The sequence below is a fragment of the Lagopus muta genome, chromosome 18, assembly GCF_023343835.1.
Source record: "Lagopus muta isolate bLagMut1 chromosome 18, bLagMut1 primary, whole genome shotgun sequence".
NCBI classification, from domain to species: domain Eukaryota; kingdom Metazoa; phylum Chordata; class Aves; order Galliformes; family Phasianidae; genus Lagopus; species Lagopus muta.
In genome coordinates this window covers 10,284,499-10,305,358 of record NC_064450.1, presented here as the reverse complement: position 1 = coordinate 10,305,358, position 20,860 = coordinate 10,284,499, and the positions used below count along the sequence as shown (strand labels likewise).

General features: G+C 52.9%; 2 protein-coding genes across 5 annotated transcripts in view; one reads left to right on the top strand and one right to left on the bottom strand.

The window, feature by feature from the left end:
- Window positions 1–20,860, top strand: part of ACSF2 (acyl-CoA synthetase family member 2) — a 35,298-nt gene that overhangs the window by 11,255 nt on the left and 3,183 nt on the right. For both annotated transcript variants that reach the window (XM_048965554.1, XM_048965553.1), the window contains exons 7-11: window positions 186–281; window positions 1,266–1,414; window positions 1,901–1,992; window positions 3,060–3,136; window positions 20,647–20,754. In XM_048965554.1, coding sequence (XP_048821511.1) covers window positions 186–281; window positions 1,266–1,414; window positions 1,901–1,992; window positions 3,060–3,136; window positions 20,647–20,754 — 522 coding nt within the window. The remainder of the gene's footprint in view (window positions 1–185; window positions 282–1,265; window positions 1,415–1,900; window positions 1,993–3,059; window positions 3,137–20,646; window positions 20,755–20,860) is intronic.
- Window positions 3,143–20,638, bottom strand: CHAD (chondroadherin). 3 transcript variants are annotated; one of them, XM_048965559.1, is made up of 4 exons: window positions 11,175–20,638; window positions 7,694–7,857; window positions 7,384–7,529; window positions 3,143–5,382 (listed from the first exon to the last, which is right to left on the bottom strand). In XM_048965559.1, the coding sequence occupies exons 1-3, from the start codon at window positions 11,952–11,954 to the stop codon at window positions 7,388–7,390; spliced, it is 1,086 nt and encodes a 361-aa protein (XP_048821516.1). In that variant the 5' UTR covers window positions 11,955–20,638; the 3' UTR covers window positions 3,143–5,382; window positions 7,384–7,387. The 3 variants fall into 3 exon arrangements, with proteins under 3 accessions (XP_048821516.1, XP_048821515.1, XP_048821514.1); XM_048965558.1 differs by having other exon boundaries at window positions 3,143–7,529; XM_048965557.1 differs by lacking the exon at window positions 3,143–5,382 and having other exon boundaries at window positions 7,413–7,857.

Sequence of the window (20,860 nt, the reverse complement as noted above, 5' to 3'; positions counted from 1 at the left end):
CTGCCTGGTTTGGGACCGAGTGCTGATAAAGGGAAAAAAGTAAAAAATCCCATCTCTCAGGTCAGGGAGGGGAATGAAGAGATGGAGTGTGAGATCATGCTAGGATTTGTGCCTGGGAGCTTGCCTCAAAGAACGTGTGCCCTCTGCAGAGGTGACCTCATTGCAGAATGCTCTTTGCCTTTCAGGGGACAACAGGGAGCCCCAAAGGAGCCACGCTGTCTCACAGAAACATTGTGAACAATGCCAACCTGGTCGGGGTGAGGCTGGGGATCACAGAGCAGGTGGGTCCTGCAGAGAGCAGGCTTGGGCTGTGCTCTCGGTGCCGCTGAGACCGAATGTGCAGGGAGCTGCTGCTTGCTGTGCAGGGCAGGGTGCAGGGTTAGTGTGCTGCTGTGCAGGACGCTGCAGGACGCCGGCCCCACAGAGCTGCCGTGCTGGGGTGGGACGTGGGGCTCTGAGGGCTCTGTTCTGCCTGGCGGCTCAGGCTTTGCTCGGCCTTCCCTGTGCCTGCAGATGGAAGCACGGCCCTCGCTTTTCCCATGTGGAGTTCCACTGAAATTGCATTTTAGATTCATGAGAAGCTTTTGTTGTTTTATTTTTTCTAAAAAGTGTTCCTGTAGGGGGAAAATGGTGAAATGAATTGCTTCTCATCTTGGTGAATACTTATTTCGAACAATTACAGAGCTCTAGATGTTAGCTTTGGATTCTATTGAGTGAGGTTTTAATTTCTTTTACATGACTTCATTTCGTGCCATGTTTACGCTCCCGTTACTCTTTCCAGTATAAGATCTTGTTGATGTTTTCTGTTTTTAGTTCCTCTAAGGAATAATGAAAGGCAAATCCTTTCTTTTCAAGTTCTGCTATTTCTCACAGTATGGCTTTGATTAAAAAGAATACATATATAATTTTAAAAAAAGAATTTTTCAATCAGAGCCTTTCGTGATCTTAAAAACGAAATTAATAGCATGCACCAAGTCCTGCATAATTCTGCATGTCTGAAGCAGCACTGCCGTTCCCTGGGCGGGTATATTATAATGTAACAGCAATACCAGCCTAGGAAGTGCAGCAAGGAAAAGGCATTGCAAGAATCCAGAATGAAATCTCGATAGGAAAAATGTCCCAAACTAATTGTTAGAAAGGGCGAGAAGCACCAGCGTAGCTTTTAATCTGATGGGAAGAAAGGTGAATTTCAGAGTTCTGCCGGGGCTCCGAGGAGCTGGGCTCCGGGACGCGCCCTGCCGCTCACCGCCTGCCTCTGCACCCAGGACCACCGCGTCTGCATCCCCGCGCCCCTCTACCACTGCCTGGCGTCGGTGGGAGGCTGCATGGTGTCGGCGGTGCACGGCTCCTCCTCCATCTTCTCAGCCCCCAGCTTCGAGGGGAAGGCGACGCTGGAGGCGGTGTCTCAAGAGAAGTGAGAGTCGGCGGGTTCTCCCTGCGGGAGCTTTCTGCCCTGCCTCCCCTGCCGGGCTGCTGCTCGTGCTTCCTGCCCACTGCACAGCGGCAGCTTTGCTGCTCTGTTCTTACAAAGGCTCTTTAGAAGGCGCTCTGCTCTACTTGGGAGCTTGCCGCACATTTTTGCCCCCCCGAGCATAAGGGCATGTTGGGTCACTGCAGGGATTTGTCCATCCTGGTTTGTTGCTGCCCGCGTGTTTTACACGTAGCCCCCATCGGTCCCTCAGCATCCATCCCTGGTAGCATTTCCAGGTTGTGCTTCGCGTGTAACTCGTTGGAAACAAAGGAGTTACTGCTGTGTGTATGTACACGAGCACAGGCGTACATTTAATGTGTGCATCTGTGTCTGTGCGCTGTGTGGGGCACACGTGATGTGTCCTGCGTGTGACAGAGTGGGGCATTGGGCTCCAACTCTGCAGCTTTGCCTTTTCTCCCCCTTCTGAAGATGCTCCTTCTTACACGGCACGCCAACCATGTTCATAGACATGCTCTCCCAGCCGGACTTTGACTCCTACGACCTTTCGACCCTGCGGGGAGGTAAGTCTGGCAACTCAGGCAGAAATGGGAAAAGCCCGGTGAAATGGTCTCTGCTTCCCTGCTGGGAGGTTGTGTTCAGCTCTGTGTGCAAAAGGCTGCTCTGCAGGGAAATGCTGTGTCGTGTGAGCCGTCAATTTGGTGCTGCATTTTGTTTCCTTGGGATTTCCTTCCAGAGCTACGTATATTTAGGGCTCTTCTTTCATCCTAAAGCAATCTAAGCGGGGACTTATCTGCCACGGGCCGCCGCCGTGGTAAGCTGGGAAGCCGGATGGTGCTCGGCTCTTCTCATCGCGAGCTACCACGGGGTGGCAGCAGACGCTCTGTGCTCTGAGCCGGTGCGTCTGTCAGAGCTGTTCGTCGTTTCTCTGCCCAAACTTTCCTGCCTGTTTTTAAAGACACTCGTATGACAACTTCTAACACGTGCTGGAGGATTCTCTCTTATCTCAGACGGCCTCAGCACAACAGCTGAAGGAGGGAGGCCATCTGCCCTTCTGAGGCAATGGCAGCAGAGAGGAGATGGCGCTGGGGCACAAAGAAACGCCTAAGCAGATTTATCAGCTCTGTTATGTGCAAAATGATCCTTGTCTCGTCTTGTCGTGCAGCAAAGCCTACGCATTACTTTGCTTTCTCGCTGTCATCCATCCTGGGGCACATCTGAACAGGTGGGGATGCGAGCTGTCCTCCCCAGAGAGGTGGTCCATAGCAGGATGAAAGGTTCTTGTTTTTATGGTGGTGGTGATCTATGGGCATGTTTGTTCTGCAGAATCTGTGCCTCTTTCTGCTCTCAGTCTTTCCTTTTCTGGAACCGTACCTTGGACTAAGTATGTGCTACAGAGTTTATTTTCCTAACAAGTGAACTCTGCCAACCCTTAATTCATTCAGGCAAACTGGTTTTGCTGCAGCCTTTGCTTCTGTATCCGTACAAATAGAAAGTATTTTGACAGGAACCAGTGTATCCCAAAGGTCTCGCCAGCATTTCAGTCTGAGCGTGCAGAACCTTCTGAGGGACTGCTGCTATGAATAAACACACGGTTTCTGAGACAGCCATCTTCTCCTTTCTCTTGCAGGAATCATTGCAGGTTCCCCTGTTCCCCCCGAGATCATGAAGATGATTGCAACAAAGATGCACATGCCAGAGATTGTGGTGAGTTGTGGCTGCTGTGCAAAAGCTGCAAGAGCTCTTTGTTGTGGCCAGAACACGAGATGGGGCACCTCTGGGCAGCAGCTGTGCCAGAGCTGCTGTGGTCAGGTGGTGGAACGTGGTGTGAGGCCGGGCTGCGGAGAGGCTGCGCAGTGGGGCTGGGAGGGGGGAATTGTGCCTGCTGTCCTCTGGGGCGCCTGGGGAGGCAGCCTGGTGAGAAGCACTTCATGGAGTACCAGAGGCCGAACTTCTGTTGGCATGTTTCAATTTTGTAAACCCTTCCACCTCTGCACAAGCTGCAAGGACGAATGACTTTGGGAGAGGAGTCTGTGGTTCGTTTGGGTGTGGGGGTTGCATTGCTCACTCTGCTGCGAGGTTTCTTCCTCTGCCCTGGACGGCGCACAGATACAAAATCCCACGCGTGCTGTGTGTCTGAACGTGGGAGCGGTTCAGTCCATGCGTGGCACCAAGCGTTGCTCTGTCAGAACCACAGCCTGTGCTGCAGCACCTGTTCTTCTGCGCCGTCGCATTTCCACGCACCCCCCTGTGGGGGCCATCGGCCCGTGGGGCGCTGGGGCCTGGGTGACGTTTCACTGGGGGGTCTGAAGGCGTGCGCTGTGTCGTCTGTGCCCCCACTTTGTGTTTGAGTCCAATTTCACTCTTTCTCAGGTACTGTGCAGCATTGCATTGGAGTGGTTTTATGCCTGCAAGGGAATGAGCCAGAAAAGAGCCTTTTTGTTTTACTTTAACAGAAACAAATTTCACCTCGGTGCCACATTGCTTGCAAATGCTGAGGAAGTGCACTGTTGTGATGGATGAGCACATGAGTCAGGTTAGGCTGTTATTATTGGCAGACCCAGACCTTGCCAGGACTGGGACATTTATAGGGATGACTGCATGCTCTGGAAAGGACTGGCAGAGTCCAGGGCATCTGTCCTGAGCCGTCTGAGAAGCGGCCAGAGCTTTTTCCTGGATACGAAGTCCTTCATGAACACCACAGGCAGCCTTGATGCCATTCCCTGGACTCCAGTAGGTGACAGATGCCTATTTTTATAGTGGGCCTGAGTTTAACTTTACGGAATATTTCCAGACATGACCACAGCTGCCTGGGGCTCGTTATATGCGTTCCTGCTTTGTAGAAAAAGGGATGATAAGCCCCTCCCCTCACAAGCAGGCATCCTGCCCATAGGATAAAGAGGATTAAGTCTATGTTTGTACCACCAGTCTCGTGTTATCTCCCATCCCCAGCCCTCGGACAGACACCGGGAGACTTGTTGAGTTCATCTTTGCAGCGAGAGCTTTATACAGAAGATGTACATAAGAAAATATACAATTTGATTTCTATATAGGAGACAGAGGAGTTTTCATCCTCTTGAGGGTCATTTACACTCAGTTACAGAGGAATAAATATTTTTTTACATACATTTATATAACTCTTTAGGATTAAAAAACACAGTTAAGTTGCAACCGTGGCATTGTAACAGCCATGACAATAAACCACAGTCATCCTGGTGTCCTGCTGGATCCTGTGAGCAGGGTGAGGAGGGGTGCTGAGCAGGGCAGCGTGCTGCACGCCTCCTCCTCCTGGGCACGCGTACATCTTGGTAGACCCTCAGAGTGGGAGGGAATCCAGTCTTCAGCTCGCTTCAGCTCCGGGCTTTCCCAGCACCGCTTCACTCAAGGATTTCTGTCTGGCTTAGGGAAGTCGCTGCCTTTGGGAGCCAAGGGCAGCTCTGCCTCAGGGCCGCCGGTTCCTGGGCACTGCTGCGCCTGCCATCCTCGGCTCTGGCCTGCAGGGATCCCCTCCAGGGGAAGAAAGAGGACCGCACGGGTTGAGACCAATCTTCCTGATCAAGCAGCTGGGGAAGAACGCTTCTGCCTTCCTATTGCTTCCATTCTATTGGAAGGGGAGGGACAGAGGCAAACTGCTTGATCTGGGACGTGGGTTCCGTCGCCTCTGGGAAAGATGACTGTGCTTTACCGGCAGGATCTAGGTTAGCTCTCAGTATGGTCATGCATCGTTTATTTTTTAAAATGCCTCTTTTAAAGTATATAGATGTTGGAAAAGAGCGAAAAGGTGGATTCCATCCTGCAATCAGCAGAGAAGCGGGGATTCGGAGGAGGCTGGAGGTGTTCAGATATATCAGCTATGTTTCCTGACAGATAGGAGAAGCTTAAGGAAGGACTCGGAGGTCAGTAGTTTTCTGATGATTGGGGTGACCGGTCACCAGGACAGGCCGTACCGGGTCCTGCTGGGAAGAAGAAAGGAAAATCCCACCTTTAGGGGCATCTTTAAGCGCATCATTAAACTTGGAGCTTTTGTGCATTTGTTTTTTGTTGTTTTTTTTTTTTACACTGTGTGAGTGAAGCCTACAATTGAAATAGAAGCACTAGAACTCAAGAAGCCACCACCAGTTCCCACGATGGAGGAGATGCATCAGTCGCATCTGCAGCCTCTGATGCCAACTTGCTGTGTGTCTCCAGTTTCACCTGAAGTGTTTGTGGCCGCTGAGCGCTTCCTTTGTAAGGGAAGAAACCCGCGGCGGGGAGAGAAGAGCAGCTGAGGGGTGAAGAGCGGTGAAGCTCCAGAGCAGGCAGACTTTTAGGAAGTGATAGACAGCCTTTCATCTGACACGTGGCTCCTGGACAGTGAGAGCCACCGTGCCTCTGAAAGCCTGAGAGCTGCGACCTGGGAAAGCTGCCCGCCTCCCGAGAGCTGCGCAGTGAGCTCGGGAGCTTTGTGTCCCTACAGTTGTGTTGGAACAGATTTGTGTGCTTGCACTGTGGCTCTTACACCTGAAGATACTGAGCTTTGTCTCCTGCAAGACTGGGGTAAATTGGTTTTTATTTCATTAACGTTTATCAATTTTTGAGAGTGAGCTGGGCCAAAGGTGCAAAAGGTAAACCAGCTATTATTGTCATGGTTTTCTTACTCTTTTCCTAGAGGAGTGAGCTGAAACCGAGTTCAGGCAGGGAGAGAAGAAGGTGAAGTATTTAAGTATTGTGGTTTAGGAACCAAAGTTTTTCCATCTCTGCTCAGAACTTTATCCACCCTGTATGGAATGACTGGTATTTCCATCTCTAATCCATAACGTCTCTGGCACTGCAAGATAAATTATCACTTTAGGAAGGCTCAGAGCTGCTGGCATAATCCCTGACACTTCAGGCATAAATTTATCTTCTCCATCCTGTTGTGCATCTCCTTAGGGAACAGGGGCCAAATGGCCTAAGTGGGCTTTGGACTTGGAGTCCTTTCCCTTAGCAAAGGGCACAGCGCATCGCAGGGTCACTGTGCTTTACTTAGCAAATAAACAAAGGTCCCTTTCCCGAAAGCTTACACATTGTCAGGTTGATCCAAACCTGTACAAGCTCCAGATCCAGTCCTGGGATGAGGAAAAGCAAAACGCTTGGGCTGAGCTGAGGACAGCTGTGGCTTCCTCGCTACTCTTTGCTCTGAATTTAGAACACTCAGTAGTTCCCAGCTGTTGGAGGTGTTTGTGTGACGCTGTTCACAGTTGGTGTTTGGATTGGTAGATGTCAGTAAGCCCATTGCTCAAGGGAGAGCCGGCCCTGTCTCCTGAGTCACCCTCTGGCCCAGAGTGCTTTATGCAAAGAATATTTTTGCAAAGATCCTTCCTGTTCTGGGACATTCATTTGGAGGCACCAGCCCTTGTTTTTCTAAATACCTGAGTGTCTCGGATGGGAATGGCAGTTATTGAAAGGCAGGTGCTGGTCTGGGAACTGCTCCCTATGGAAGACATCTATTTTCATATGGAAGGTATGGGCTGGGTGGCCTGGGGCCAGACTCCTCAGCTGTGTCTTGCCCTGGTTTTCAAACCAGACCTGGGAGAGCCTTCACTGGGACGCAAGGAGGAGCATCTCCAGTCGATTAGAAAAGTAAAGTCTGCGTTATTCCACCCCAGGCTGGCAGTGGGCTAAAGCCGCCCTTGATTTGACACTGAATTACACGTTTCACCCTTCCTTGCTGTCCCAGGCCTGTTGTTAGGTCTGTGTTTGTTTCGGGGGCTGATTCCATCCCTACTGCTCCGGGCAGCGTCTCTGCTCCGCGAGCCTGTGGAGTCCAGCACGGCCAGCGAGGGCGAGCAGCTCTGATGGGATGTCAGCTCAACCTCCTCGTTAGCGACATCTGAGCCAGCAGCCCTGTGGCACTGTGCACTGGGGCGTGCTGTAGGTCTGTGCAAGCAGTGACTACAATCTACCGCTAGGAATTGGTTCTGCGACCCTCTTACGTGCTTAATGGCGGCTTCCCTTCCTGGACCTCTTGGTGGGCAGCTTGCAGGTGCGGAGGGCAGGGGTGTCCCTGATGGATTGCCCCCGGTACTGCGCCGGCGTGGAGCACGTGTCCTCCGTGCGGGTGCGATTGGCTTTCAGCCACCTGGGGGGAGAACACAGGAGCTTACAGGAGGCTCCGCTGTGGCCGCGCACGGAGCCGGCGGGCCGAGCATTGCCTTCTGCCATCTCCTCCTGCCCCATGTGGGCCGGGGCACCCCGAGGAGACCGCAGGCGATGAGGGGAAGGAAGGCGTGCGTGGCCGCGTACTTGCGCAGATGTGCCAGCTGGCAGTTGCAGTGCCAGGCGTTCCTGGAGAGCGTCAGGGTCTCCATCTTGTCAAAGGGGAAGTTGCGGGGCAGCTGCGTCAGCCGGTTGTTCTCCAGGTGTGCGGCCTTCAGAACGGTGACGCCGGCGAACGCGTTGTCTGCAAACTGAACACAGAGGTTTGTGCTGAGCAACACCAGTTGGGAAAGGGGAGATGCTGTGCTGGGTTCAAAGCTTGAGCGTTCCACGAGCGTGGAGGCAGCGAGCGTGTGAGGAATGGGGAGCCCTGGTGGGAGCTGCGGGCGGCACGCGGGGCTCCTGCTGGCAGTCTGCTGCCTGAGGAGAGCTGCAGCCCAGCTCCACGTGGGGCTCCGTTTGAAGCTACGCTCCTAAGTAAAGCCAAAGCGGGCGGCCCTCTTTCTGTTTTGAGCCATACATCCCTGTTCTTAATGAAGCTATTTTCTTATTATCCCTTCCCCGGCTGGACACCCGCCCAGGGCTGCTGCCTTCCCTGCCGTGGGGCGGCTGAAGGAAGCAGTGTTTGTGGCTGGAAGGCCTGTGGGCTTTGGCAGTGCCCGCCGGCTCCGGGTGGAAAGTTACACTTGGATCAGAGTGCTATAGAAATAGAGGCAGGTTTCCAGCCCCTCAGCCTCCTCTGGTTTTTCTCATTTCCAGGGGGCTGTTTGCAAGGTGTGCTGCGAGACCTGTCTGTTCCTGATTGACAGGCAGGCTTTCAGGGAGAGCTGAAGCTTTGCGTGGCTGTGGACCCTGCTTCACAGCCCTCCTCGATCTTTTCCTTCAGGTTCATCTCCGTTTTTTCTCAGCCAATAGTTACTCAGATTGGAAAGTTTCTTTTTGAAAGCAAACCTGTCAACACAAAGTTTCTGGGAGATGCTGCGTTAGGGACAGGGCAATTGACAGAGCTTCTCGTGGCTGTGACAAACCATGCCTCCCCCTTCCTCAAAATGGGGAAATTTTCTCAAAACTGCTGAAAAGAGATTCAGCAGGTCTGCAGGAGGCCCTGTGGGTCAGCACCAGGGCTTCCCTTTGTGCAGAGCTCACACGCTGTCACGCTGCTGGGACCGCTGGGCTGCGACCAGGCGCTCCAAGCTGAGAGAGCTGACAGAGGGAAACGCGCTATTGGAAGCTGTGAACTTCTGCAATCTCCCAGATTAAGCAACACCAGATAAATTTAGAGCTTCACTAAGAAACTCCCTGAGTACTGTAGCTGTTGGGCGGCCGCAGCGCTGGCTCTGTGAGCTGATCTCAGTGCTGTGCTGATAGCAGAATTGCCCAGAGGGACGCTGCTCGCCGTTCCTGACTGCCCTGGCCGTGTTCTGGTTTGGACGGAGGAACGCTGGCTCTCAGCTCTCATTCCTCTCCCAGCCCACGAGTAGAGGCAGCATCTGCTGGGAACAGCTGCTGTGCTTCCTGCCACAGCGCGCCTTTGTGAAGAAACTGGTGAATTTCCTTTTGTTTAAATTGAGAATTACTGCTGTAATTTCTTTTCCAATGAAGAGAGGGTGTGTGCAAAGCTTGCAGGTTCTGCACTACCTTATTTTCTGTTGATTCATGCAGTGTGTCCTGGCCCATGTAATATGGCATGCAAGTGGTTGGGGAAAGGGAATTCTGTGGTGCAAAGAAGCCTGAGGGCTCTCCTTGTTCCACTCGGCACCATCTCTGCTGTGACAGCTTCATGTGAACAGTTTTGCACTTGAACATCTTGAAAGCTTTGCAGACATACAAGAAAAAGCTAGGGACAGTGATTTTATGGAGAAGGAAGAGCTGCTGTTAAGATGTCAGCAGCATTTAAAGTATTTGGTAGGGATTTCCCAGGTTGTGTGGCTTCTGTGACCAGGTGCATGCGGGCTGCTTCGGTATGGGGCATGCTGAGGTTTTGGAGAGACAACTCTGAACTTGGCTCATAGGCTAGAAAACTAAAACTTCATGTATCTAGATGCTCCTTTGTTGGAATCAAGAAGACTGAATTCTCTGGAGCATCACATTTCCTCAGCACAAGACTTGGAGCCTACAGCTGGTATGACACCTACATTGGAGCTTTAGATTTGTGCATGATGGGAATCATGCAACCAAAAACTGGGTCTGTGGAAGTGATGCGACCACGTGTTGAATGCTTCCCTAGAGAGGTCAGTACGTTGATTTAAGTGTTGCATTTAGTTACCCCCGTCCTGGAGACATTGGATCTGAGAGTAGATGAGGGATTAAATGCTGACTGGGTGCTGTCAAACTGCTTTGGCTAATGTCAGTCTGCACCTGGGCATGCTGTGACTCCAGCTTCTGAATTTTCTTTATTCCCTGTGGAAACTCTGGTGTGGTCTGTTTCTGGTAGCTTTAACAGCTTTGTTCTTGTACAGATAGGTGATACCATTTGAGTTGCTTTTTGTTACTAAGAAATTCCATGTTTCTTCACGTCTTCCTGCACATAGTGGGTGTTGCTCTGCTTTGCTGTCCTGCCTTACCTGGATGCACTTTGGTTTTGGGCTTCACAGAATCACAGAATCGTAGGGGTTGGAAGGGACCTCCAGAGACCATCGCGTCCAACCCCCTGCCAAAGCAGTTCCCTACAGCAGATAATGGCATTCCTGGCAATGCGCTGTGCCAGGGAGAGCCGTCCTTCCCTGCAGAAGATGCCCCCCTTTCCAGCCATGTAGGTGCATCTCGGATGTCAGGCTGCCACAGGGTGCTGCTCTTCTTGCACTGTGCTAGTTTGTGTTCTTGTGCTTCTACCTGGCATTTCAGAGGTCCTAATGTGAGTTATTCCCTGAGTACGATGCTTCTGCCTATGGATGCTTTCTCACAGAAGAAGAAGGAGGTTGTTTTTCCAGGACGTATGAATATTCCTTCTCCACTCTGGCGGGAACAGACCCCCTTTGTAAGATGCTGCAAGATTTGCTTTTGAGAGAGCATCAATAAACAAACCTTTCTTTATAATGTGTAAAGTTTGAAGGCACAGTGGAGAGGTGAAGGTGAAGGTTCACATGTCTGCCTGTCTGCAAGGCATGAGTGAAAAACTGCTTTTGATCCTTGGAATCTCCCCCTTCCAGACAGCAACAGGCACTCAAGCTGAACAAAGGAGGCAGAGCAGTTCAGCTCTTCGATCCCTTGTGTACAGGGCAGATGCCTCGTGTCTGGGATGATGGAAGGTTGCTGACTGTCCTGGACCACCCCAAATACTTTCTCATCAACTGGTGTGACCTCCAGCTCTGGAGCACTGCCTTTCCAGAGAGCTTGACCAGCCCCAGATAACTTGGCTTTGCATAAAGCAGCCCACCAACAGGCTGGAGCACAGCTCTCATCCCTTGCTTGGGCTACGTATGGTTTTCCTGCAGCTGGCAGGTGCCTCTCTTCACGCCGGCCTGGATCCCCCCTCTCTGCAAACTGCAGGAGGGGCAAAGAATTGGCAGCTTTGCAAGGGAGAATTGAGCCCTCATACACAGAGGAAAGGCAAAGAGAAGGGACTGACCTTTTTCAGTTTCATGTTGTCCAGGTGCAGAGTCTGCATGTAACGCCCAAAGGACTGGAAAGCGTTGTCTGGAATCACCTCGATTGGGTTGTGGGAAAGCTTCAGCTCCTCCAGCACTCTCAGCTTGCTCATTGCGCTCACAGGATAGCTGCTCAGCTGGTTCTTGTCCAGGTGGAGGACAGCGAGATTTTCCACGTCCTCCAGGGCCCCGGGCAGGAGGTTGGTGAGGGAGTTGTCAGAGAGGAAGAGCCAGCGCAGGTCTTTAGCGCCACTGAAGACCCCCGCTTTCAGCTCCCGGATTTTATTGCTGCCTAGGTGCAGGATGAAGAGATTGACAAGAGGGGAAAGGATCCCTTTGGATAAGTCTGGGATCTTATTCTGGTCCAGGTACAGGTAGGTGAGCTCAGAGAGGTCATCAAAGGCTCCCGGCTTTATGACACTGATCTGGTTGTCAGTGAGGTAGAGGTAGACCAGGTTCTTGAGCCCTCTGAAGGCTCCGGCTGAGATCTCCTTGATCCGTGAGCTCTGGAGATGGAGGGACACCAGCTTTTTCATGTCCCGGAAGCCATTGGTCGGCAGGACAGGGAAATTGTTCTTCTGCAGGTTGAGAAGCCGTGTTTGCTCAGGCACCTTGGGGATCTTCTTCAACCCAGCATTGTCACAGATGACGTGCTGCAGGTCCCCACCGTGGCAGTGGCAGCTCGGGGGACATGCTTGCACGACGGAGATGAGGCAGGCCAGGAAGCTGAGGACACTGAGGAGGCAGCCTGACCGATTCATGGTCAGGTCTGGAATCGGTGTGGTGGGAAGAGAAGAAGCGGGAGGAGGAGGGAGATGGGTAAGAGAGAGAGAGTAACTGGGTTTGCAGCATGCTGAACACAGCCCTATTTATAATGTTATTAAAAAGCAAAATCCCTTCCCACAAACCGCAGGCAGCAGCCAGTTGGAAGCAAGTGGCTTTGGGAACTTACTGTGAGCTTAACCCCTTGGCACCAGGCAGAGGAACGTCCTCTGTCCTGCCGGGCTCCACTGCAGAAGTGCCTGCACAGAGGTAGTTTTCCTCTCTGCAGCGGGGGGCCAAATGGTCAAGAGGAACAAATGCAAGCCTGCTCCGTGAGAAATCTCTGATCCCTGCTGAGCCATGCAGGGCCCAGGTTTACCAGTGAAAAGCAGCCTATTTTGCTTGAATGGAAGCCTTAGGATGGCACAGCAAGGAGCACTGCTGCCCTTCAAACCAGCTTGCACTAAAGCTTTCAGCCAGCTCCTGGGCTGCATGTTGGCCTGGGCCGTTGTGGGGAGATGCATTTTTTCCTGCTGTGGCAGAGGAAAGGCTCTGGAGGATCTTGTTGATTTCAAAGGAGTTTGCTTGAGAAGGGACTGGAGGAGGTGTGAGAGCTGTGGTGTCATGCTGATGGTCAGCACTGTAATTGCTTTTGCAGTGCAGAATTTTAGTTGAAGACCTTCAGATCTAGATGGCACCTAGGAATTGGCCAAGAAAGGGGAGCGAAGGCGTTGGTGATTTCTGCTGCATCTTTCTATGGAGGTGGAGGATCCAGGGCTGGTCATGGTCAGGAGATCTACGTGTGAAGGGAATTCTCAGCACGTGGCACTGAGGAGCAGAGATCATTGCCTTCCTTTGGGGGATGGAGCAATGGCAGAGACTGCAGGGAAGTGGTGAGGCACAGACTGGTAGGTGTGATACTAAGAGAAGAAGTGCTTGTTGGTGGTTCTTACTGCACGCCTGGCTTAGGTGAGGTGGATGGCAATGCCTGAGGCTCTTGGGGTGAAGCTGGACAGGGAAAGCCATGGGCACTGGAAAGGAGATGGTGAAGCTGCAGAGCAAGGAAGTGACTGCTGGAGCAGGAGCGGGGCTGCGCTGGTGCATGTCTTGCAGCAGCAGTTGCAGGGAGTTGTGACATGGACAGGATGTTCCTTGCAGATAAAGCAAAGCAGTTAAAAGCCCCAGTGCCTGCTGAGGGGAGTGAGAAGGGAGAGATCCAGGAGTTGCGGGGTGGGGTTTGGATGTGGAACATTTTGAACTGATTTCCAGCCAGTTCCTGGCTGTAGCAAACAGCGGAGAGCCGAGCACATAACTGTGAGCTTGTTGAGATTTCTGCTGCTGAAGCTGGATACGGAGCCCCAGTGGAGCTTTTGCAGAGGCGAGACAGTCTCAAGAAAGGGAGGAAATCCAAGGGCTGACTTAGGACACAGACTGGCTTATTCACAGAGATTTCTGGGTTTTTCCATTGTTGCAGTGAGGAATTAGCCAGCGCCACTGAGCATGCTCCAGTGTTATGCAAACGGCCTGGCAGCCTCAGCTCGGAGCAGCAGCTGTCAGTTTAAATGGCGTTTTCAGTGCATGACTTATCTGGGGGGAGAGAGGGGGCTTCTGGGGTGTGAATGTAGGTTCTGATGAGCCTGCGAGGCAGATGGGATTGGCTACACGGTGATGTCATGTGGGACCTCAGTGCAAACCAGGCCATGTCACTCTTCCAATGTTTGTTTGTGTTGACGTGCAACGCCCTGCTGTAGAGCAGCTGGGGCCTCACCACCGCTTCAGCATGAAGCCATTCCTCCTGCCTCCCCAGAGATGTGGGACCGCCGGGCTCATGCTGGAAATAAAGGTGAGAGGTGCTTTTGTTTGTGTCGCTGCAACGACTGGGCACAAAGCACGCGCTATGGTCACTGAGCATCACTTCTGTCAGAATCTGTGAGTCAGGAAAAATGGGGTGCACAGAGGAACCCTCAGACCTGCATGAGAGTGGAAAAGGAAAAAAAAAAACAAAAAACCCTCTAAAACATCATCGTCTTCTTTCCACTGACTGATTCTTCTCTGAACGGATTCAACTGCCTTAGTCTTAACCTGACCCCATTTGTTCAGCAGTTCCTGAAGGTTGTGCACCAGCTCTGCTGTGCAAGAGCAGCTGAAGGTGTGCTTTAAAAGTCAGCCGGCTTCTGTTGGATGCTGGAGCTGGTGGTGTATCTGTGCTTCCCTCCTGACTGCAGCTAATGTTTGGTACTTGGTTTTCCCATCTTCTCCCAAAAGAAATACTGGCCATCACTGTACCATTTATGCAGAAATCTCTGCTAGCCTGAGTCGGACTGGCCCTAAAAGATGCAAGGTCTTTGCAAACTCTGTCCATGACTACATCCCACCCGTGTGTCTCTGGAACGAGACCCCTTGCAGAGGTTAGGCTGTACAAACCTCAAGCCATCCTCTATTCTTTTTTCCTCTGAGCACAAATTTCACTTTCTTCTCTGTTTGCTGGCTGAGACTGTGGATTTTTGGGGCCAGGGAATTTCTCCCGGCACAGATAAGGGTGCTATGGCCAGAGAGGTCAGGCTCAAGCTTGGGTAAGACCTGTACAGTTCCTTGTGAAGGTGCCACAGCTGCCCCCACGCTGTGCTGGTGCAGGGTGGGGAAATGCAGCGAGGGCTCCTGCCAGCCTTGCTGGTGCCGCAGAGCTTTGGTGGATGCTGTGTTCCGCCGGGTCCTGCTGTGGGGCGGCAGCGGGGCAGGGCTACTGGGGAAAAGGCGTCTGCTTCTCGGCTCCATTTCTGCAGGCACAGATGTGGAATAAAAGGAAGTTCTTTCCCCTAATGGTTTTGATTTCCAGGCCTCGGTGAGCGCATTCCTGTGGCGGGAGCCGACTGGCATCTGCTGCGCCTGGCACCTGGCCTGGCGGCCAGAGGGGCCTCTGGGCTCCGTGCTGCTCGAGTTTTGAGCTGCTTGAGTTTAGAGCTGCTTGCTGACAGCCTCTGGCTTGCCCACACTGGGCTTTGCAGCCCAGGGGTGACTCAGGCTGGCCGGCGATCGTACAGTGATCCTCAAAAGCTCAGCCAGGCTCTGCTCGTGGCTCGCGGGTGGCTTGGAGTCCAGCGCTGACAATGGCAGCAGTGTCGGTGCTCCCGCTGCAGGGCAGGATGCCGCAGGGCTGGGAGCATCCAGCCCCGGACCCACAGCTCCCCGGGGACCCGCGCTGCTGGGATGGGGTGGAGGAGCTGGGATTCTTCTGCCTCCTCTCTTTCTTAATTGATTAACAGTTAGCAAACATTCCCGTGCCTGGTAATGGGAGCCGTTGGCCTCCCCTCCTCTCCTTCTTGGAGGCGTTGTGGGCAGAGCAAATAAATACAGGTTTTGAAACTGTATAAATATAGATTTGGGGTGTTGCTTTGGTGTTGCAGGTCAGAACTGTTTTGATACAACATTGGAGATGGTCTTTTCCATGTGTAATCTTTATTTTTGTTAGTATTAACAATTCTGGTGTACTGAAATTGCTACACGTACACTACTCCATGTGAAAATATTCTGTTGCTTCCTAAAGCCTGACTGCAGCTTTGAAGGGGATCCAGATCTAGTTTTGTACATCAGTGCAGATCAGCAGTTGCCCTCTCGGGCTCCAGGCTCCCCTTCTGGCTGCAAAAGGGCGCTCAGACAGCCTGGGGAGGTGCGTGGGGACTTTGGCTGTCCCCCATTTACAGCTGAGCTTCTGTCTCTCCCTGGCACTGGGTGCTGGTGGCAGAGGGTGCAGGTGATGCTCTGCGACGTTCCCTGGCATGGAGCAGTGTTTGAAGAGCCAGGGGGACGGGCAGCAGATGGGGTGCAGGTGCTCCATCTCCAGGCAGTCCCAGAGAAATCCTGGCTTTCAGCCATGTGCAAGTAACCCATCAGCAGCAGTGATATTTGAGATGAGTTCAGATCCATCTTATTGCTTTTATTTTATGTGCTCGAAGGATGCTTTTTGCTGAGGACGAGGACCTGGCCTGTTTGTAGAGCTGGATGAGGTGGTGGTGGGTGCACCTCCTTCCATCTGATGGTTTTCTTCCACTGTAGCGTGGCCTCCACCCATTGATACGTTGCCAGTTTGGCTCCAGTTGATGTCCACCCACTCCTCTCCCATCCACCCTTCCCTTCTCTCTGATCCCAGTGACTGCTGCACGATGCTCTTGGCTTCTTCCATGTAACTCACCCTGCCCTCACCGCTGCCCCAGCCATGCCGTGTGCACCCTGCAAGCCTGAAGCCCCCGGAGGCTCAATGAGCTGGCAAGCAGGTGGCTTTAAAGCTGCAAAGCTGTGGGAGCATGCTGTGAGAACATTTAAAATGATGACTTTGTGTATAGAATGAAAGCAATGAGATCCCAGACTGCCAGCCACGTCCCCAGTGGGGACTGAGCTCCCCAGGTCTGTGTGGCTGTTGCTCTGCACCTAACATTTTGGACAGTTTCCTTCTCTCACAGCTTTGAGCATTTGGATTCTCCCCACTCAGTGTTTTTCCTCCTTTGCAGGGCCTCTGTCTCTCTCTGTTCTCTCTCACCTTTTCCTTATAGTTCCACTTTTCCTAAATGCATCGGCAGCCCAGCACGAGGGGTGAAATTAATTCTGCAGCAAAGGCCTTTTATCAAGCTGTCGGTAGAACACCAACTAACTGCACCCGCCTTTGCTGGTTGCCACTGGGCAGTGTTTCTGAAATGCTGGCTGGGCCAGGGAAATATCTGCAAGCTCTGAGATTTCCTATCAGCCTGGAAAGAAGAGAGGCAGGTTTAACCCAGCTGGTGAGGAGCAGCTCGTGCAGCAGTGGCTGTTTGATGGCCAGGGCCATTTTTCAGTGGCCACCTTCTGGCCCAGGCAAGCTGGGTTACCCTTTTTGCATTGGTCTCCTCCTGAGGCGAAGCCATTGCGTGCAACAACACAAAGCCAGTGCTTTGGGCACCTGATATTTTTGGGATCTTTTAAAGCCCCATCCAAACTGGGAATATTTGGCAGCTCTTCGTGTGGGGAGGAATGCCAATGGGGGCCACCCTTGGAGGTTTGTCCTGTAAAACCTGCTTGTTTGTGTCCTGGCGTTTTGACACAAAGATGGTACTGTTGCTGTGGTAGGAAATGAAATCTCGTGTGACACAGGCTGGATGGGATCAGGAGCTGTTTTTGCAGCGGCAAAGTTGACCTGGAGGTTCAGGAATATTCCAATACAACTTGTGGTCGTGGGACAGCTCTAAAGCAATGAGACTCGTGGCCCAGAGGATGGCAGAACTCGGGGATGGTGGTGGTGAGCAACTGCATGGGGAAAGATAGTTGCTCGGTGAAGAACAATTTGCATCTGGCTGCTAAGGAACGGGCTTTGGTGGGGAAATGTGAGACAAAACATCAGCGTGGCTTTGGGGTAACGAGATCCATCGTGTGTGTGACAGTGGGCAGGGCTCAAAGAGCTGCTCAGAGTCCCTCAGCGCATCTCTTGGGTCGTCAGGCTGCTTTCTGGTGTTCATTATGCCTCTTTGAAGTCTGAAAATCCCTATTATTTCACGGTCAATTTGCTTCTCTTTTCTGAGGCCAGTATTGTCTTCAGCGAATCCGTTTCTGTACATTTTAGTTCCAGCCCTGGCATCGTTCTCCAGCGTGGCACAACCGGATGGTGTGATGGGCAGCGTGAAGCTCGGCGAGGCCCTCCTCAGCCCCGGCCTTCCCCTCCATGTCCCCCCAGTAGCCCCAGCGCTGCCGTCAGCCTGCTCCCTGCAGCCTTTCAGAGCCAGGTGGGAGGCAAGGGCTCTTCTTATTGCCGCCGGGTGCTCAGGGAGACCGAGGAGCACGGAGCCGACGAGCCTCGCTCCAAGTGATGCGGTGCGCAGGCGGCGTGGTTGGGAAAAACCCAGGGTCCTCAGTGCCCCTGCTGTGCCCACCAGATCAGCCTGCTTCCCAAATGTTTACCGAGGAGACTGGACTCCGATTGTTTTTATTTTTAATTTTTAGACTCTGCCTTCCTCAGCCTGTTTTGCCGATTCCGCAGTGGCCGCTGTTCAAACAGCGCCAGCAGGAAATGTTTTTGAAATGTGCTTTAAAAAACACAGTTCTGTTAAGATGTTCTTTTTATTCCCAGTTTAGACAGACTTTGATTCACAAAGAATGAGTCTCTTGTCAGCAGCACCGAGCTCGGCAGCCGCTGGTCCTGAAGCTGTCCTTGTCGCTGCTGAAGGCAGGGCTGCTGGGCGCTGGGGGTCATCGCAGCCCTCACAGTGAAAGAAGGCTTTAAAGTCGATTATGTTCTGTACTTTCATAGCTCCTCTCAGAGCCGAGCGTCTGAGCTGGGCTCCCTGCCACCTTTAAAGCTTTGCTTTGACACTAGATATAGTTCCAGTGGAAATTATGGATCTGATGCAGAAATTATTGGGTGAGGTTTTCTGGACTGAAATGTGCAGAATGACAAGGCTGGATGAGCCTAAGTGTCCCGCTGGGCCTTGAGAGCTATGAATCTTGGTGGATATCTCTGAACTTAAAATCGGTTTTGTGGAAGTGTGGTTTCATCTCGTGCCGGAGTTGAGCAGAGGAGCCCTGGGAGGAAATGCCACGCGTCGGGTGAGGGGAGGACAGCACAGCTCTGCCGAGACCCAGGCTGTGCAGATGAGGGAAACCACTCAGAGAGAGACGGTGTCTGAAGAGAGAAAAAACAGAAGTAACAGAAGTACAGAGCACCGCCGCAGGGAAAGGCAGGACAGGGGCTGGAGCTGGGCGCTCTGAGCTGCGCTGCCCTTGGGCCGGCTCGGGAAGCACGGGTTTCCTTGGGTCTGCTTGGGCACGGGGCTCCCGGCAGCACCAGCCGTGCCACCTCTGCTACTGAGGTGTGGGAGCATCATGGGGATGCGGCGCAGCTGAGGCGCAGCTCAGGGCACACAGCTGTGCTGTGCCACCAGGCAGCCGGAGCTGCAGCCGTGTCCTGCGAGGGGCTGCGTGCTGCTGCCTCCAGTTAAACCAGGGGAGCGATGGGGAGCGGCAGAAAGGGTTGACTCAGGGCTTGGCCGGGATCCCGGGCCTGAAGCTCCAATCCATCCAGCAAAGCAGAAAAACAAAGGCGTGTGGATTTTTAATAAGTGTTTAAGATTTGGGATTTATGTCTCGTCAATCATTTGATCCAGCCACAGGACCCGTATTAGTGGGTGGAAGAGAAATCCTTTCTGAGCATTCAGCTCTGCAGGTTTCCTCCCTGACTGCTAGGCTGTCATTATGTCTGGTAGGAGAAGCCTCGTTACAGTCGCAGTTTGCACCAGATGGTTCCTGTGGCATCCTGGAGATGATCTCCAGATTCCTGGCAAAGAGGCTCCCGCAAATCTGCAGCTCGGGTTTCATGCTGACCCGCCGCAGTCAAGTGAGCACATCAGATGTGACGGCAAACTGCACCCAATGTGAGCTGCTGTGGCAGCTCGGAGTCGCAGAGTGCCAAGCTCTCCCACCACTATCATGTGGGGCCTGCTGGGGATGCACGCATAGCTTGCTTGGATGCCTTGCCACGGACCTTTGTTGAGTCCCTGATCAGCTTTGAGCACAGTGCCAGGAGCCTGGTGAGGTCTGTGCAGAACTCCAGTGGTGTCAGTGTGCCCTTGCAGCAGCAGTGCAGCCCTAAAGAGAAGGAACACGTTGAAGCTCTGGGGATCAGAGCTGCTCATGGATCAGTCTTTGAAGCTGTGGTGGAGGAGGGTGCAGATGTTTTCTGCCTTGGCCCTTCCCTAGCTGTGCTTTCCCAACAAAACACCTTCTGGTGATGATGGGCGACGTTCTAAGTGGCTCAGAGAGTGGAGAAGGGCTCCAGCATGTCCCACTGGTGGCACAGTGCTCACAGCAGCTGGAGACCGAGCAGCAGTTGCAGTGTGGTGCTGTCAGCTGTGGCCCTGAGCGCTTCCTTCGTGGCTCCCAGCGAGTTCTCCAGCACCACACCGGGCACAATGAGCTGGAATTTTCCTCCGGAGAACTGACCTTCAGCTGAGGTGACTCAGAGCCCGCCGGTGGGATTAGTGCTGAGGGAGGGTTAGCAGCAAGCAGCTTTTGTCCTGCTGTGAGGCTTTTGGTCTGTAAGTGCAGCTGCGCTGAGCGCTGTGCAGCCTCGTGATGTCTTTAGGAGGGTTATGGGAGCTGATGTCTGCACAAAAGGATCTGGAGCAAACAGCCACGCAGCGGGGCACGTGGTTTCCCACTGCTGGCTCCAGGGTTTTATCCAAGTGATTTTTTCTTTGCCCTAAGCTGTAGAAGATGGAAGGTGAACTCAGCACCTTGCGTGGATGGCTGCAAGGGCATGCAGGCAAGTTCAGCATGTGGCAGAAGTGGCAAGGAATAAACAGGGCAGGGCTTGGGAAGGCACACAGAGGTTAAAAAAGAGGAGAGAGGGCCCTGGGGTCCTCCAGGAAAAGCAGCTGGTTTGTCAAAAGTAAACGACAGACAAATTGCCTTGGGCAGCAGAGGTCTGGAGCAGGGCAATGGTGAGGCTACGGCTTGCAGTCAGAGCTTCTGTAGCCCTTGTGCTCCTGGAGTCTCTCTGGCAGGAGCGACTGGAGAGCCAGGAGAGCACAGCGCTTGCTTGTGACTGGAACGGCTGCTGATAACATCCTCCTCCCGCCCCATCTCCTTGTGGCCATCACTCACTTCATCTTTCCCAAGGCTGGAGCTGTGCTCTCTTCCTCTTGAGGCACGTTGCTGCTTTTGTGATTGCAGGTTGCCTATGGGACCACAGAAAACAGCCCTGTCACCTTCATGGGATTCCCCACTGACAGCTTCACGAGAAGGGCCGAGACGGTGGGATCCATCTTGCCCCACACGGAGGTGAACATGAATCCTCCCCACTTGCTCCAGGTCTTCTCTGCTCCTGGAGTTGCTGCATGCCATAACGTTTGGCTCGGCTCCCCAAAGGCTCTGCTTCTCTTCCACT